This window comes from Cololabis saira, chromosome 5 (assembly GCF_033807715.1).
Source record: "Cololabis saira isolate AMF1-May2022 chromosome 5, fColSai1.1, whole genome shotgun sequence".
Classification (NCBI taxonomy): Eukaryota; Metazoa; Chordata; class Actinopteri; order Beloniformes; family Belonidae; genus Cololabis; species Cololabis saira.
This window is the reverse complement of record NC_084591.1, coordinates 27,571,002-27,589,081: the sequence shown is the minus strand read 5'-3', so window position 1 is coordinate 27,589,081 and position 18,080 is coordinate 27,571,002. Positions and strand designations below refer to the sequence as shown.

General features: G+C 37.7%; 2 protein-coding genes and 1 long non-coding RNA gene across 3 annotated transcripts; 2 read left to right on the top strand and 1 right to left on the bottom strand.

Annotated features, from left to right (window-relative positions):
* The first annotated feature begins 3,878 nt into the window (after positions 1–3,878).
* Positions 3,879–8,893, top strand: tmem17 (transmembrane protein 17). Its single transcript, XM_061722557.1, has 5 exons — positions 3,879–4,029; positions 4,328–4,431; positions 8,217–8,330; positions 8,418–8,561; positions 8,691–8,893. The coding sequence occupies exons 1-5, from the start codon at positions 3,915–3,917 to the stop codon at positions 8,766–8,768; spliced, it is 555 nt and encodes a 184-aa protein (XP_061578541.1). The 5' UTR covers positions 3,879–3,914; the 3' UTR covers positions 8,769–8,893.
* A 1,653-nt stretch (positions 8,894–10,546) lies between these two features.
* agbl2 (AGBL carboxypeptidase 2) lies at positions 10,547–15,244 on the bottom strand. Its single transcript, XM_061722768.1, has 15 exons — positions 15,133–15,244; positions 14,761–14,934; positions 14,521–14,628; positions 14,068–14,215; positions 13,700–13,955; positions 12,884–13,285; positions 12,534–12,676; positions 12,195–12,354; positions 11,879–12,005; positions 11,689–11,789; positions 11,394–11,503; positions 11,226–11,304; positions 11,014–11,085; positions 10,717–10,797; positions 10,547–10,618 (listed from the first exon to the last, which is right to left on the bottom strand). Exons 1-15 carry the CDS (start codon positions 15,242–15,244, stop codon positions 10,547–10,549), a joined length of 2,145 nt encoding a protein of 714 aa, XP_061578752.1.
* A 1,372-nt stretch (positions 15,245–16,616) lies between these two features.
* LOC133444685 (uncharacterized) lies at positions 16,617–17,816 on the top strand. Its single transcript, XR_009782733.1, has 2 exons — positions 16,617–16,814; positions 17,529–17,816. It is a non-coding gene; the product is annotated as an uncharacterized LOC133444685 (long non-coding RNA).
* The last annotated feature ends 264 nt before the right edge of the window (positions 17,817–18,080 follow it).

Below are 18,080 nucleotides of genomic sequence, written 5' to 3'. Positions count from 1 at the left end.
TGGACTGTGTTTCATCACAAATGTCTGATTTCTCATCGTTGGTGGTTTCACTGTGAGGACACTGATACATGAAATTGTTTTTCTTTTTTAAAATCAGATGTATTACCACATCATTTCTGCAGCATGGACATGGTCTGTAGGTCCTGCCTGCTGAGGCCCTCTTTGCTCTCTGGTTGTCATGGTGATGGGTAAATGATGGGTAAAACACACAAGTTACATAGAGAATGTAAATACACAGTAAATGACAAACATGAGTTTCACAGATCAAAACAAAGAAGTGGTTGAGATTAAGACATTGTGCAGCTTTTCCTTTTGTCTCTGAAAAGTTCCCCATCACGCAGCGCTAGGCCACAACTAATTCAAAATGTTACTTTTTCCTTTCTAAAATACGATCTGGTTCAATATATAAATTAAACAAATATGCTCAAGTTGTTGATGTCAACATGTCAGAAATAAAGTTAAAATATTTTAAATCTTTAAGAGTTGATGTTTTCTGCAGAACCTTGAGATCATCTAATGAAGAAAAATATCTCAGTTCAAGACTTCGATCAGTTGTTATCTTTGTTTAATACATGAAAACACTTAAGTCGGCTTAGACGATATAATACATGGTGTTATGGTTCAGGACACAGGTTCACCTCACTTCATGTAAACACTGACTTGTTTTATTTTTCAAAACCAGCATTAAACGCAGACTTTGGAACAGCCTGAAGACGTTCATTTGGGAATAAAACTACAGTTAAAACTACTCTAATAAAAATTACTCCTCATTGTCAAAAGAAAACCTGAGCAACAAAACACCATCAAGAAATATCTTTAAATAGAGATCAATAAATATGTGACAGAATAAATGTCCAACGTCCATAAGTGGACAGACCAGAAAATAAGAAAGAATTCACTCCACAACTGTAATTATATACGTAGATCGTTAATGATGTTTTATTAGAATTTCTTGAATAATAACACAGAATTACAAAGATAGTTGAACAAAATGATCAAACAGTACAAGGGCCGTAAAGCCGCCGTACATTGCAGGACAACAGTAATACAGTTGCATCCACTACTACTGTGTCACAGAACAAATATTCATAAAAAGGTCAGCTGTCCACTTTTAAACCTGGTCACAGATGAGGGTCTCCTTCACAATGAGTAAGACGGTTCCAGAAAGGCTTATAAATATCAGAATAATTCAAGATTGTCTATCGTGGCATATCCGACCTTCTCCAAGTGAAATACATCAGTAAAGTCTGTCTGCCGAGTCTTGAAATGAGGTAGTTTTAGATTTTTAGGGATCAACATCAATACTTTAATAATTATCATCACATACATAAAAACATTTGTTACATCAAGACTGTGATTTAATAGAGAAATAAAGAACCCAAACGACTCCGTCTTGGACATGTCATTATCATTCACTTCTGAAAACTCTGACATCTTAAAGGAAACTGATCACACGATTGATCAGAAGGCAACGAAGGGTGAAAACACCAGCGATACTGTTTCCTCTTGTGGTTCAAATCTAAACTACTGATATCAGACCAGAATATTCTGATATTTTAGAGGAAATCACGTTTGATAGGAAACTTGAGTCTAACAGAAATAATCAATTCTTGAAGAAGTGTTGTATCTTTGTGAAGAGAAAGAATAATCTCTAATCGTGGGATGTTGAAGTCTCCAAATATCAAGTACGTATCAAAGTGGACAAAAATGATCTAAGACCACGGAAGCTGCTGAACATGACAATCTGGTTTTGGTTGATCTATGTAAAATATTATCAATCACACTATTAAAAAGAAGTTAAAATAACTGAGTAGAAATATCTTTTACGTTTCTGCCATTCGTGTGAACATGTTCAAAAGAAATAGTTCATTTAAGATGTAAGATTATCAAGTCACAGGCTTTGAGGGAGAATGGGGAAGTTGATAAACCCAGATGGGAGAGAAACCCGGAGAGAAAACTTGATAAATGTAATACAATGTCCAGCAGGACTAGGTGATCCTGGTCCGTTTAGGACTAAAACATCAAAGTGTGAAATATGTTAACTTGTTTGTCCTCATTTTTTCTATAAAACAACCTTCTGTTGCTGATTTCTGATAATTAGCGTTATTAAATAAGAAAACCACTTCCTCCATTTAAGCTGAGAAAACAAATATGAGCTACAATAAATCCTGTTTGATGAAAGTTCATGTCTGGAAGCTTATTTCCATGTAATTTAATTTATTTAAGTTTATTCTAAACTTTACCCTCTTTAATACATAAAGTTTAATACATAAAGTCTCTGCGGTGAAACACACAGAAAACAATGCAATCTTTCCAATGCTCAAATCTCACATTTTCCGTGCTGAAACTTTGATTTTTTACTTTCTTCAGTCTCTGCAAGTGTTCAGGTGTTTTCAGGATGCACAATGTCCTCAGGGGAAGTGGTAATTTCAACAAAATCGTCGAGTGAAGTGCCAAAAAACAAATTTCTTGAGCAGAAGATCTTTGTTTATGTTCAATTTATGTGACGCACATACCATAGCAACTAGTAACCTAGTAAGCACGACGTATATTCTGGTCCTACATTTTACACACTAAGGTGCTCAAGCACCCGCCCCCTTTGCTCAGATGCTCAAAGTGCCCTTCTGTCAAAGGCCTTCTTTTTTTTTTTCCAAAGGTCTTAAAAAAAATCTATTTTAAAGTGTGGACCTGTCGTGACATTCATTCACCAATATCATCTAACAATTGATAATAATTCAGCTAAATAAAATAATATGATGAACATCCCCCTCCTGCCCTGCACTTTGCAGGTCTGCAGGAGATATTTTCACTTAAAGCAGCACAATGTAACTTTCAGCTTTTGTTGAGTTTGGCGGCTCCTTTGGACAAAAGCGGTAGTGCTTTACCAGTAGTGTGGAAGGGTTCCTACCATGCACCTCAAAATTACATGGTGCCAGTGAAAGCGATACAGACCCCTCAGACCATGACAGAGGTTCATTAAACCTGTTGGAAGTTGATGTACCATCAAAATGACTCTGGAAATATTAGATTAAGGTGGAAAAGTTACATAGTGCTGCTTTAAGTTACCGCTATGGTTTGCAGCAGTAGCATTATGTCCATATACAGGTATACAGGTGCTGTATATTGCTGTTAGTAATTAGTCGCCATCAGCCGCTCGCTGACAGAGAGAAGGATAGAAATGCAGCTGCTCGTCTCTCTATGTCTTTTTTTCCACCGTGTTTCATGTGGTTTTATTTAAAGTAATTTAAATTAAGTTGCAATCCCCCACATGGCTGCGTGTATGTGTGTGTGCGTGCGTGGGCATCATGTGCATCAGATTTTTATTTTATTTATCAGGATATTTAATTGTACAGACATGCCTGTAAGGAGAGGAGGTGGAGAGAGAGGGAAGAGGAGTGGAATGAGGTGCTAAAGGCCGTAGATCCATCACCAGCTGGATAACAATGAACACAGCAGGAAACACATGTACCAGTCATTTATGTTGTATGGATGATATGTATGTTGTCATTTCTTTAGTTTTGATTAGTGGGTATCCAGACTTATTATAGTTTTCCATTAGTTTCAGTATTAGTTTTAGTTTGTTATTATAATACATGGTTCGTGGGTAAGGTTTAAGAAGTTCAGAGCAGGTATTACAATAAAAAACACAACAGTGTTTTGTACTGTAATGTAACAAAGTAACAAATGTAACAAAGTTATTGTCGGAAAGTGTTAAAGTCGTGTTCCATGTTTTTAACCATATTGTGTATAATATTACGGAAAGCGTGCATATGTATCTCGTAGAAAACATTGATCCATCTTCTACATGTATGATGAAGTGGCTCCTCTCGTATCCATGGAAACGAGGGCAGCGCTGCGCTGAGGAAGAGGAGGTTTCTGTTTCCTCCTTCCTTCGCTCGTCTTGTTTTTCACGGATGGATCTTCCAGACGCTATTAGAAAGCGCTTAGAAGACTTTTCTCGCAATGTCCTGTTTGACCAGAGTCGGTCTGGGACGTTTTCTAAAGACAACGGCGCGTTTTCGCCCCACGGTAACACAAACTCTGCAGCTGCAGCTAGAGGCGGATTAGCATCGGTGCTAACGCGGAGCAGCATGAAGGCTGATTTATGGTCCCGCGTTACACCAACGCAGAGCTTACGGCGTAGGGATGCGCGTCGACGCACACCGTACGCCGTAGGATCTGCGTCGATTTAACGCAGAACCATATTTCAGGGTTAAGTTGTGCTTCATGGTGTGTAACGTTTGTGTCGAGGAAGTATTTGGTGTCACCGACGTTGAATTTGTGTTCATTACCCTACGTTTATGTTATTCTGCCTTTATGATTTCAGACAAACGCATTTTGTCCAGCCTCCAGCTCCAGATGTCTTTGTATTTCAACATGTGGTTCTTCCCCTGGTGGTGGATCAGTGAAACTGCGATGCTGCAGCTCAAGGTGAGACGGTGAGTGGAAGGATGGAGAAAGAAACACATTTACACATGGGCAGGGGTGGAAAGTAACAAATTACATTTACTCACGTTACTGTAATTGAGTACATTTTATGAGTAATTTGTAATTTTCTAAGTAGTTTTTGAAATATGTAATTTTTACTTTTACTCGAGTTCATTTTGACCCAAGTATTTTACTTTGCTACATTTGAACCCCCTCACGTTACTGAGTACAAAATTTATGGTGAAAATCTTGTGGGCATTTTATTTTGGTTTATTGTGATCCTGCGGGCATTGGGCACTTTATTTTGTGTTTGAATACTTGAATACTACTAAAAGGATCATGTTACTGAGCTCAGCTGAGCTTTTACAAGTGTGGATGTTTAACTTTAATACGCTTCGAAGTTGATTAAAACAACTTGTGCTGGATTTGATTCGTGACTCATCCTTTTTTTGCATTAAATAACTGAAAGTAACTTTTACTCAAATTACATTTTAAATGAAGTACTTTTGTACTTTTACTCGAGTACATTTTAAGATGAGTACTTTTACTTTTACTTTGAGTAGAATTTAAGCAAAGTAAAGATACTTTTACTCAATTACAATTTTTCAGTACTTTTTCCACCTCTGCACATGGGTGCAGATCCCGGGGGGGGCGGGGGGACATGTCCCCCCCAATTTCTGAAAAACATGAATTGTCCCCCCCAATAAAAATACCCTAAATTATTCAAAATTGAACAAATGTATTTTCAGACTTAAAGGTTGAATATGTAGAATATTTATTAAAAATATATTTCTAAAAAAATAATACATCCACGGTGCGTTTTGAGGTGTACAAAATGAAAGTATTGCTACTCCATAAATTTTTTTTTTTAGTCTGAATCAATATTTTTAAAATATTTGACAGGCTCAACAATGACTTTTTGTCAACGTTCTGTGTTTATTGTGCTCTTAGCAATGGGCCCTTTTTTTTTTAGAACTGTTTACCACCATAACTGTATTAAAACATGAACAGTTAGTTTAAACAACTTGTTTAGGGCTCCATATTTCATCCATATATCAATTGATCGTGCATAAAGTAGTCCCATAGGATAAAAGGAAGATGGTGAGAAGAATTTGAGATGAGTAGACACTACATGCCCAAAACCCTTAAAATTTTGGTTTACGAATATACCAGTTAAGTAAGCAGTGATACACACTGTTGGCTGTTTAGGACAAATAAACAAGAAAGGTAAGCACAATAAATGATTCCCTGTGCAGTATTTTCTGGTGAGCCTTTAACAATTTATGGCATGGTATGAGTTGCATATTGGCAAAAAATTAAAAATTAAAATCACGTTGGTGTCCCCCCCAATCCTGACACCCCTGCATTTACAGGGTTCCTACGGGTGCTTGAAATCCTTGAAACTGCTTGAATTTTAATGTTGTGTTTTCAAGGCCTGAAAAGTGCTTGAATTTTAGTTTAAGTGCTTGAAAGTGCTTGAAATTATAACTCTGTGTCTTTCATAAAATTGGGATCAGATTGTATGGTTTAGTTATTACAAGGAGAAATCAGTAAGATGAAACATAACTAGATGTTTACAGCACGGTACAATGTACATAATTGTGATAAAAAGCGTAAAAAATAATTATTAGTATATATATTCCTGTAGATATTTTACCCCAGCGATAAGGTGCTTGAAGATTTTGAAAATTACCCTTGAAAGTGCTTGAAAAGTGCTTGAATTTGACCTTGAAAAATGTGTAGGAACCCTGCATTTTACAAAACATCTTACGTATCATCGTACAAGTAAAACGTCTAAAGGGGAAACAAGTCTAGAATAGAAATAATAAAAAGAGTTTTAATGTCATTGCCTGTCAGACATAAAATGAAATTTGGAGTGCTTCTCCATTTCGTGCCACAATAAATAAAATAAAGTAAGATAGGATAAAATAATTTAAAGATAGAAATAAAAGCAAGGCAGAGTAGAATGACATTTACAGTGTATGTATCCCTTGTTGTTGTATGATTTCACCAGGATTTGTTCTTATGGATTGGTGTGTTTTTATTTTTTTAGTTTTAATTTATTTTTTCTATTTTATACTTATTTAAAGTGCTGATGGCTTTGGGAAAAGCCCTGGCGTTAGCGGCCCTGTAGCGCCGGCTTGAGGGCAGCAGGTTGAATAGATGATGTCCTGGGTGTGAGGAGTCCTTCACCATGTTTGTTGCCCTGCTTGCAAATCGTGAGCTGGCGATATTGTCCATGGAGTGTAGAGAGGAACCGGTGATCTTCTGAGCTGTGTTGATCACCCTCTGCAGGGCTCTCCTGTCTGCTGCTGTGCACCCAGCATACCACACTGTGATGCAGTACGCCAGGATGCTTTCCACCGTCAAGTCCAGTCAATCCAGAAACAGACTCGTGACAGCTTCATCTTGTCATCTAGTAGATGTTTGTGCCAGAAATGCCCGAAATAAAGGTTGTAGTTTATTGTGGTAGATTACTGAAATGTATCAGTACATGAAAAAGGTTTTCAGCCTTGATTTAAAGTTAAAAGTTTCAGCAGCCCTGATGCATTGTGGGAGCTGCCTCACCGTGTTTGGTTCTGACTCGGGGTACAAAACCAGAGGGTTATCACTGGTTAATAATGGACCAAGAAATCAGAGGTGTATTTCCTTCCTACTACATTCAGAGATTTATAATCTTAGCAGCAGGATTTTAAAATGTATTCTGTGACAGACAGGAAGCCAGTGTAACGATCTAAGAACTAGATTTATGTGGCCCCCTCTCTTGGTCTTCGTGAGGACTCGGGCAGTGTTCTGAATAACTGCAGCTGTTTGATGGATTCCTTTGGGAGACCCGTGAGAACAGCATTACGGTAGTCTAGTCTACTGAAGATAAAAGCGTGGATAAGTCTTTCTAAGTCATGTTGAGGCATCAGTTCTTCAATCTTTGATATGTTTTTAGGTGATAATAGGCTGACTTCACTACTATCTTAATGTGGCAGTTAAAATTGGCTATTGTTTTTTAGGTTCATTGCTTGAAGCTGAATGCTGAATTTTAATCTTTCTTCATGGTTCCAAACCCATTTATTTCAGTTTTGTCTTTATTTAACTGAAAACAAAAATCTGGCACATCCAGTCATTAATTTGATCAATGTTGGAATTGGATTACAGTCTTCTGGTGAGATAGTTATTCAATTTTATTTATATAGTGTCTATTACAACAGAAGTTGTAGGTGCTTTCCAGAGACCCAGAACATGATAGATTTATATAGATTTGTGTCATCTGTATTGTTATGGTAACACATTTTTTTCTTTTTCATAATCTGATTGAGTTGGAGCATATTGATGTTAAATAACAGAGATGCCAGAATATAACCATGGGGAACTCCAGGTTATTTTGTTAGCTCCAATTTATAGTTACCTAAAAACACAACAGTCCCTTCTTTTAGATAGGACTCCAATCAGGTAAGCGTGTGCCAGAAATGTCAAATCCAGCACTGAGATACAGTAAGACCAAGATTGAAATGTCTTCACTATCTGTATTGGAGCTGATGCCATTAAGACCTTTACTAGAGCTGTCTCAGTGCTGTTATGTGGCTACAAACCTGACTGGTAGACAACAAAACAGTCCTTTATTGTCAGGAGGTTATACAACTGTTGAAAAACAACTTTTCTATGATTTTACTAAGAAAGGGGAGGTTTGATACAGGCCTATAGGTGTTCATAATTGACCCCTCTAGATTTAAATTGGCTATGTGGTTATGTAAAAGCACTTTGTTTGAACTGTTTTGTTTTGTTTTTTCTACCAGTATCCTGCTTTGCCAGACTACTACAAGTTCATCCTTGTGACTGTTCTTCTACTGATGACTCTGATTGAGGTCATCCGACTCTATCTTGGTTATAGTGGGAATCTGCAAGAAAAGGTGAGGCATAGCAGTGTTAATTTCGACTCACGTTTCATGTAAGAGATATATTGAGCTGAATATAATGTCTGTGTGTGTTTGTGAAAGGTCCCAGAGCTGGCTGGATTTTGGCTGTTGAGTATTCTTCTGCAGTTTCCACTGATACTCTTTCAGCTCTTTAATGAAGCCATTCTCATACAGCCCTTGGAGAGGGCTGTCCATATAGTTCTCTGCATATTTATACTTACACAGGTATGATCAAATTATTTTGAAAACCATTCTATTCCTGTCATGGTCTTGAAAATCTGTTGTGGATGTTTTCTAGGTATCATGTGGTATTTGTGACTGAATGGCATTTGTATGTATTTCTTAACGATGCAGGCTCTGACGGGATTTGTGGCACTGAGGGACATGGTTAGACACACAGAAAGCCAGTTTCACCTTCGACAGTTTGACTGAACGCTGATGCCCAGATGTCCAGATCTTGGCCCGTCAGGCTGTATTCTTACTTGAAACCTCTTAGATTCAGATAACAAAAAAGATGTTACATATTTATTTCTGTATTTCTGATGGCTGCTTTAATAAAATGAAAATATCATATACCATGTTTCATTTATTAGGCTGCTAATGTCCTAATCAGTGATTTTTATAGTATTAACATTGTAAAATTGTAAAGGTAAAGATTTCAAGGATCAATACAAACTGGTCAGCCGCAATTTAAAATCAATGTGAGATGGAAGGACAAGGTTTCTACGGCTGGGAAACCTTGGGTCAAAACCTGATCCTGAGCGGTTTTTGGACACCATAAAGAGATAAAAGCAAAGTATTTGAAGGCTGTAATTCTTTTTAGAGAGCATCTACTGCCAACATCCTGGTACCAGCCAGCATAGAACAGGCCCGACTCTTGGACTTCTAGATGTCCTTTGTCCTGTTGGCTAGAAATGCTTTTGCAGAGTACAAATTCCAATATTACTGATAATCCTAATTTGTCTGATTAAAAACAACATCTATTGAGCTTTACTCCTCTATTTGTTATCTGTATTAATAGTATCCTACCCCCAGGAATCAGTTCATAGTTCTCAGATTATAAATTGGTTTTTATCCCCCACTGAAGTATAAATCTGTGGTGGTCTTGCATCTTTGTTTGACTGAAATGCTTAACTTGAAGCCTACTGGCTGGGACTGAGGACCATCTTTTTGGTTTGGTTCCTCAGTCACTTATATTTATTCCACCACACCATCAAGCTGTCAAGTTAGCCAGCAATTATAGCTTAACATTTATTTTAAATTTTTGCAAGAGATAAAAAAAAAGGCATGGAAAAAAATAACTTCATTAAAGATGTGCCGATGAATCTTCAGAGAACTGATCCTGGTCCCTGCTCTGCTGTTTCCTCCTGGTTATGTCTTTGTTGGAGTTGGAGGAATTCACAGTGACGTTCTAAGGCCTGGACTGAATTTCTGTCTCTTAAGATAAGTTGATCACTGATCTTGTTTGTCATAAAAGCTGTGAGATGCCTTTTTGTTGGACCAACCGCTGGAACCTTCCAGACAAACACGGACGAGTGAGATCTGCCACAGAAAAGGAGGCACTTGTGAATTTGAACATGCATGTCTGTTGTTGAAGACGAGATTTTTCTTTCGAGTTTACCTGCAGAGTCTTGGAATGGAAGGTGCCGGTCCTAAAATAGAGGTATAAGTTTCAGTACAGAAAGGTTATAGAGACCAAATGGAACCGATGTGAGACAAACCTCTGTAGACTGGAGTGCAGTGATGTTGCTGTTTGAGCTGTAGGGGATTCAGTGAAGGCAGGAGGAGAGGATTCAGGGACAGCAGTTGAGAGGAGTATCTCCGCTGACTCCTGTGCATCACTTGGCTTCCTGTGAATAAATTCCAGTGTGCTGATCTACAGAGAAACATTTCCAACAGCTCTAAATGCCCAAATAATTCCCAAATAAACCTTACCTGAGTGAAGTGACGTAGTTGTGTGTGTGCTGCCATCTGGACGGGCTTCTGTCTTGTGACGCTCATATGTGGTGCTCCGCTTTTCCACATAGTTGTCCTGAAAAAAATTATCTACCCCTTAGATTGAAATTCAGAATCACAAAATTGGGTTTTGTTATTACAAAAATATATTTTTGAGTTTTCAAGGGTTCTCAATATTAATGAAAAATTAGTTGAATTTGTATAAAAGTGCATGCTTATAGAAAAAAGGAAAAATAAGATGATTTTGTGTCGGATCAAGTCATCTTTACCTCACCAGGGTTGGTGGTGGGAAGAGAGATCCTGTTTTTTCTTATGAGGCCTTTATGCTTCAGACAGAAATAACATTTAGAAATCATAGCTTAGTTCTTTGCTTCTTTGCCCCGATGGCTCTGTCTCCCAAATGCATTCAAATTTAACTTCATACCTGCAGTTTCCCCCTGGGTCTTAGAACAGGCTGTTCTTGGATGCTCACATTAACTGCCCTGTCATGAAGTTCGTTAGACTCCTGAAAAATACCATTCACTCTTTAGTCTCATTTTAAGGTAGTAACAGATTAATCATTTGAATAAACCACTGAATAATTTAAAAGGTAAAGGGATTGTTTAAGTAGCACATTTCTAGTCTTGTCAACTACTCAAAGTGCGTATACAAGCCAGATGTACCTGAGTTATTCTCTGATCATATTGCTGAACTGGACCTTTGGCTCCTTATTATTACTCACCCTGTCTTTTCGGAGCTTGCTCCTTTCTTTCCGAGTTCTCAAGTGTTTTTTCTTCTTCTTCACTTGAGTTTGCTGGGGAGAAAAATAATATGAGCATATTTTAATCGAAACACATTTTTACAGTGTCAAATGTAATATAAGTTTCAAAGTAAATAAACTACTTAAGTGTTATAAACGATGTATTCCCAAGGATATCATATTTGGCATATTACCTCTGGATAGACAGTTTGTGGCTGATGCAGCAAATGAGCTGGAAGTCCATCTGAATCTGTACTATTGGATCCACTGGTGCTGTGAAACAGAAAAGAAGAAACTCTATAAATCCCTGTGATCTAAATTTGATCTGATTGAGTTATTTAATCAAACAAATACTACGTTACTTTGTTTCCAGGTCAGAGAGAGAGATGTTAGTGTCAGTGCCCAAATCTTTGCAAGATGTTTCTCTGATCTCCTTTTGCAACACATACAATTCTGTTAAGCAGTTGGTGACCTGAAATAAAGAAGATATAAAAAAATGTTGGATATTTGCACATTTATCACATCTAAACGGCAAACTTAAAAATGAAAGAAAATAAACAATATTCAGGTATATTTTGGTTCATAAAATGTCATCTTTTCTTAGAGTAATCGTGCTCCTGTAATGTAATCCATGCTTCTATGTAAACGCACGCTCACTTTTGTTGAATCGGGGTCACAGAAGTCCAGCAGGGTGTCGCAAAAGTAAAAACCTAGGGACTTTAGGTCTCCAGTTGTAAAATGGGTTCCTCTCCTGTCATCTAATGTTGACAAAGATTATGCTGTAGAAGCTCATGCAAGATACTCACAAATTAAAAAATGTCAGCACAAACGCAGCATATATGCTCACCCAGAGTGGATCCTCCAAATGTGGCCTCCATGGTGTAGCTGTTTTTGATGCCAAGCCTCCACATGGTAATTCGTCCTGTGCCCTCCTTGCTCTTCTGCACACTGAATCTACAGCTCTTAAAGGAGAACTGAGAAGAGTTTAAAAGGTGTATAAGTCGTAGCTGGATTGTTAATTGTGCAAATACTTGATATATTGTCTCTCAAAAGTGATAAATATTAAATGACACGTGAGAATTTTCAAATTGTACTTCTTAAAAATTGTAAACAATGTTTGAAAGCCCAACATTATTTCTCTAGCTCACGAAAAGCAAGTTTACCTTGTCATTGGCATTCTTGCTCATCATTAGTGGAAAGACTCTCTCTTGGAATTTGAGGGAGGCCTCATCTTGGTTGTTACACCCATACATGAAGGCATTATTTTTACGGTTGTGGCCATGAAAATCACAGTAAAGCACTACATCCATTTCAGCAATAAGTCTGGAGAGAGTGTGTTGAAACAGAGTCACATGACAAATAACAAACAGTGGTCAAACACAATGCAATGATTTAAAGCTTGATTTGAAATAATGATTTCAAAAAATTGTTCTTCGGCTGAGAGTCGAGGCTCAATAACAAAGCAGCGGTTTGGGTTTGTTAATGTATAAGCAGGTTATCACCTTTCCACCATTTTTCTGGTGTACCACACACAAGGTAAGGAATCCTTCAGCCCGGTCTGGTAGTTCCTGTTGAGGTCCCTGCCTGCTAGAGAGCAACGGTAGTTTCCCACCACAACACCATCTGGGTTCAGCATTGGCACCACCTGCAGCACCACACAGGAGAAAATACATCAAGTGCAGCTGCCACAAGTAAAATTGCAAAAATGCAGTCAATTTTAAAATGAGAATTTAGAACATTAGATTTTGGAGGATTTTACTGTTTTAAAATACACAGTACTAACTGTCTTCATCAAATTCACTCTTAAACACAACACAACCAAACTACATTGTATTATCTTCAAGATGAGCACCTTGAAAACAAAATTATCCCTGAGTACTTGGGCATCTTCTGAGTCCCCAAGCAGAAAGTCCAGGAATCCCTCCATAATCCAGGAGCTGTTGGTTTCCCCGGGGTGCACTCGTGCCGTCACCACCACAGCCTTCTTATTCTTGTTGTCGCTCCGGTTGGCCCCCCGAGATGTTATTGTCAGCACATACACGGCATTCCCAGCAAGGCTTTGGCACAAGATGCGCACTTTACAGTATGACGCCGTTGCTGGATTGGAAGAAATCTGCCCAAGGTAGCGCTGCAGGTGTGAATAGGTGTAGGGATAGCAGTGGGCCAGGTAGCAGGTGTCTGATTCGTAGGGGAACTGCAGAGTCCAGGTGAGGGAGTACAAGCCAGCTGGGTCACTGCTGTTCTCCTTTATATTCTAAACAGATACAGAGAGAAGTTTTTTTTCCTGCCTTGTTATCTTTCTTATCTTGTTATCTTTCTTATCTTGTTATCTTTCTTTATTTTATTTTTATTTTATTTTACTGTCAACCGTTTATAAACCATTTGTATAATAGGTTTTTTATTGATTTCAACTCACGTTACTTATTTTTAATGACGTCTTCATTCAATGTGAAATTTCAATCTGTTTTTTTCTTTTATACAATTAGAGTAGTACTATTCCCACACCTTCTGAGAACAATATTACATTCTCGTTAAGTTTCGGTTACCTAGTTAACTGCTGTAAAGTTCATTTTCAATCTCATAAATTAACGGTAACAGCTGCTGAAAAAGAAGACTGACCAAATTGCTTGTGACGACCCAGACTGCAGCAGATCCAGACAACACCTACCCGACTGTAGTTCCGGTAGTATCTGATATTGGAACCTGTGCGTTTCCATCCAACACCATCCTCCTGAGCAGCCCTCTCAGAGTACATAAGCGGTCTCATGCCCTGATTATACAGACTGTTGCTCTTCATCAGGTTGACGATGGTGAAGCGGTAAGTCACTCCTGGCTTTGTGTTCCTAACCCTGAAGTAAAACCACTGTGTGTGCTTCATAGTATACATGTCTGTACGCAGGATGAGCTCATAGTCATACACACCCCTGAACAGAAAGGACATAGAGAGAAAGTTTTACAGTAATGAATCGACAAGGCTTAAAAAAATGTAATTGCTGAAAAGCATCAATAGAAATCTTTGACATTGCAGGAACTCACACTTGGACAGCCTTCTGAAGGTTGCCGCTCTCAAAGCGTGATTCAAACTCAAGGGTGAACTCTGTGTGATTGTCCTGGGAAGTAGCACTCTTAATGGGCCCCCTGCTTCCCCCAAAACGAGAGTGGGTAAAATAGTGACACACGGTACCTTAAAAGGAAGAGTAGGATGTGGATCACGGACCAGAAAATCAAGGTTTTGAAAAGAAAGAAAAATTGAATCCCATTGTTTTAGTGGTACAACATATAAGGCAATACATGAGAGCCGGTATTCTGAAGTACTACGCTGATTTCTTACACATTATTGTACAAGTGTGTTATACTCATAGGCCACATACGTTTTGCAGAAGTTGAACTATTATCCAATGTTCAGGTCAAACCCATAATAGTTCCATATAAAAAAGATAAATGTATGGATAAATCTATCAATCAAACAAGGCTTTTGCTAGGATTTACCAAGGTCACTGCAGTAAACAACCTTTCCCTGCTGCTCTGTGACTGGCATGGGTGTCCTCTCATCTCCGGTGGGCTGATAGAAAGGCTCTGGTTCAGGAGGTTCCCACTCTATGAAGCACATGCGCGCTGTTACGACATTCTGTGTTTAAAACTGTTGTAGACTGATTACTGACTGTGCAAGGTCTTTATGCACGTCAGTAACAAGCCTGGTTGCATTATAGAGAGAGAGAAAAAAAATACCTATGTGTTGGATAACATCACTGATGACTTCACACTCTATGGGCCAACGGGGATAGGAAGTTGTGAAGTTAACGAGGTCCAGCGGTGCCCTGAGACTCAGAACAGGTCGACCACCATGAAAGTTTATGACCAACTGCCTAGTCCGAAGGGTGCGGCTTAAATCTATGGATAATGTGAGAACGTGGATCAAATAAAAATGATAAAATATAATAATAAAATAATGATCAAATGCACATAATATTTGGAAGAGTTGACCATTCTCAGACACACAATGTAATAACTCCACACATCAATTTGGTACTGACATAACTCAAAGATCTCAACAACAAATTGCATATAAATATTGTTCAAATATTGCCTGTTTTAGCTTACATTCCTTCTTTTTTGCCAGTTTATCCTCATCTTCCTCTGTGTTTGAGTCACTGGTGTCTGATTTATCCATCTGGTACGTTGTCAACAGATTCCTGATAGCTGGGACATTCATAGCTGTTGTTTTCTCCACCTTAAAAGAAAATACAAGTTCTGGCTTGAGCAATACATAATGCAGAATTCTAATCAGGATGATATTTCATTTGACATAAATGATTTTAGAATCTGACACCATGAATTGATCTGGCTCTGAGAATATCAACCATGACCAATCATAATACTCTGCAGGTCGTAACAGACAAGTCCTTAAAACTTGAGAATCTTGTGGTATACAGTCTGTATACAACTAGGTTTACAGGTATTTGGACAATGATAACGAAGTTTCTACCATAAAGGGATAAAACAATCAAAATAAGACATTTACCAATTGAGAATTATAGCAAATTCAAGCAAAGTAACTCTCCAGGAGATGGACATATCATTATTCAAATGTACCCTAAAGAATAGATTTCATATGGTTTCATAGGGGCTTTCTTACGAGATACAAACCAACAAGAAACTTAAAAAAAAAAAAAAAACACTGCATCGGACATATTCAACAGTTACCCTAAAAACACAATGGCTTCACAACTAGTCTGGAAAAATGGGTGGTGCAGAAGAGACTTATTGCTTAAAGTGTACAGCACGTGATAAAATGGCATGCATAACATTAGAGGATTAGTTAGAGGATGTTTAACACCCAAAATAGAGATTTGGTTTATATGATTAATTTACTTTGAATGAAAATATACTTTCTTTATATTTATTTTAAACAGGATTTTTAGTGCAGAATGATAACTATTGCAATTACTATCACATTACTATTACAATCCACATTACTATTACAATCCACCAATGCTCTGCTGGGCGGGGGGTCACTTTTAATCCAAGTCACTTCAATTCTAACATCAGTAACCCGCGAACAAAATTACTTATTAAAAGTTTAAGAGGAAGTATTATTAGGAGGAAGTATTACTTAAGTATTACGTAAGAAAAAGAGAAACAAACATACATAGAGGTCCCTTTTTGTATTTTGGCGTCTTGTGTGGTTTTGGACCAGTTTTGCCCACATGGAAAGAACCTATATGATGCATATATGCAACTATATGTAACCTATATGCTACATATAAGCATCATATATGCGCATATATACCACATATATGCCTGGTATATGCTCCATATAGGCTGCATATATCTCACATATAGGTCAAAATCAGGTGCATATATGTGCATATACAGGGCATATAGGTCTCCTATATAGCTTGTTTATACCCTCATATAGGTCATATATGTTCATTATACAAGCCATATATGTCTCCTATATAGCTTGTTTATACCCTCATATGTCATATATGTTCATTATACAAGCCATATAGGTCTCCTATATAGTTTCTTTATCCATATGTAACCCACATGAAAAGAGTGGTTACTAAACCTGTTTATGTGATTTAGAGGTGTAATACCACGCCCCACCACAGAGTGGCGCACTTGCTTTATATGTGTCTCGGGTCACGTTTTTCCCAGTCCCGGTTAAGATGTCGACCTGAAAAGCTGTGAACAAACTAAAGAACTGTATTTAATCCTGTGTGTGTGAGAAGCTAACGGAGGAGCGTTCCTGTCTGTGGGCCCTCTCATTGTGAACTCCGGTAAGCTGTTCATAACCACTGGCCGCTTTAGGCTCAACCTCGTTAGCTTGTCGATTAGCCTCGTGCTAACGGCACGACGCCCTTGTTTTAGATACTTTTCCTAAAACCAATCGGAGTTAAGACATTTATGTCTAATGTTTTAAACTACTGGGGTACAGATTGTATCATGGTAATTGACCTAGAACGTCTTATAAAAGATCGCTAAAAGCGCTAGCGGGATGCTAACGGCTAGCGGGATGCTAACGGCTAGTGCCTTTACTTCTGATGAGAAAATGCTGACACTGCAGCTAGTGCAGCTAAGCTGACTCATACTACAGTACATTTCACATAGTTTGTACGAATTTCTGATTATTTAAATCATTTGTAAGAGTATTCACTCATTTCTGTTATTAAAATTATTTAAGAGTATTCACTCACTGTGATAATATTATCACAGGTGCAGTTTATTTCATTTTTGCTGTTGAAATGCATTAAATAAGACAGTGCATTAAATAAGACAGTGATGTTTCAGTTCATCCATATGTTTAAAAAAAAAGGGAAATATATTAAATCTACGCAACGCTTCCGAAGGAACTCGATTGATACCTCCGAGTTTAAAATCATTTGCCAAGCTGTAAATACGGTCGTTTCGGGCATAATTTTCGTTTAAGAAGCTGTCTGCCTCTTAAAAAGTAGAGTGTAGACTTAGTCTAATTATTTTTGTCTTCTCTGTAGAGGCTACAATGAAGAAGTGGCCGGGAGTGTCCAGCGGCCAACTTGGGGCAGCCATCAACCAAAAGCTGACAGAGCTCCGAAGAGCACACAAAAAATAATAATATTTGGCTATCTTTTTATTTTTCATTGTATTTGATTTTTGTTTCTGTTTATAGCCACTTGAAAGCATGCACTTTTTTGTTTCTGTTTATTTGAAAGCTAATGTTGCACTTTTTTGTTTTTTGTTTATTGCCACTTAAGCTAATGTTGCACTTTAAAATAATTTTTAAATAAAGTGTTTAAGTTCTACATTTGGGTTTTTATTGGATTTTATTAATGTACACCTATTGCCTATTTAACCTATTTTATAGATGATATAGGTATGTAACATATATGTGTATGTAGCATATAGGTACCTATATAAGAACCTATATGCTGCATATATGTTTGTAATATAGGGCCGCATATAAAAAATTGGCCCCTTTCCTATATGTATATGTACATATATGTACATATATCTACCATATATGTACATATATGTACATATACATATAGGAAAGGGGCCAATTTTTT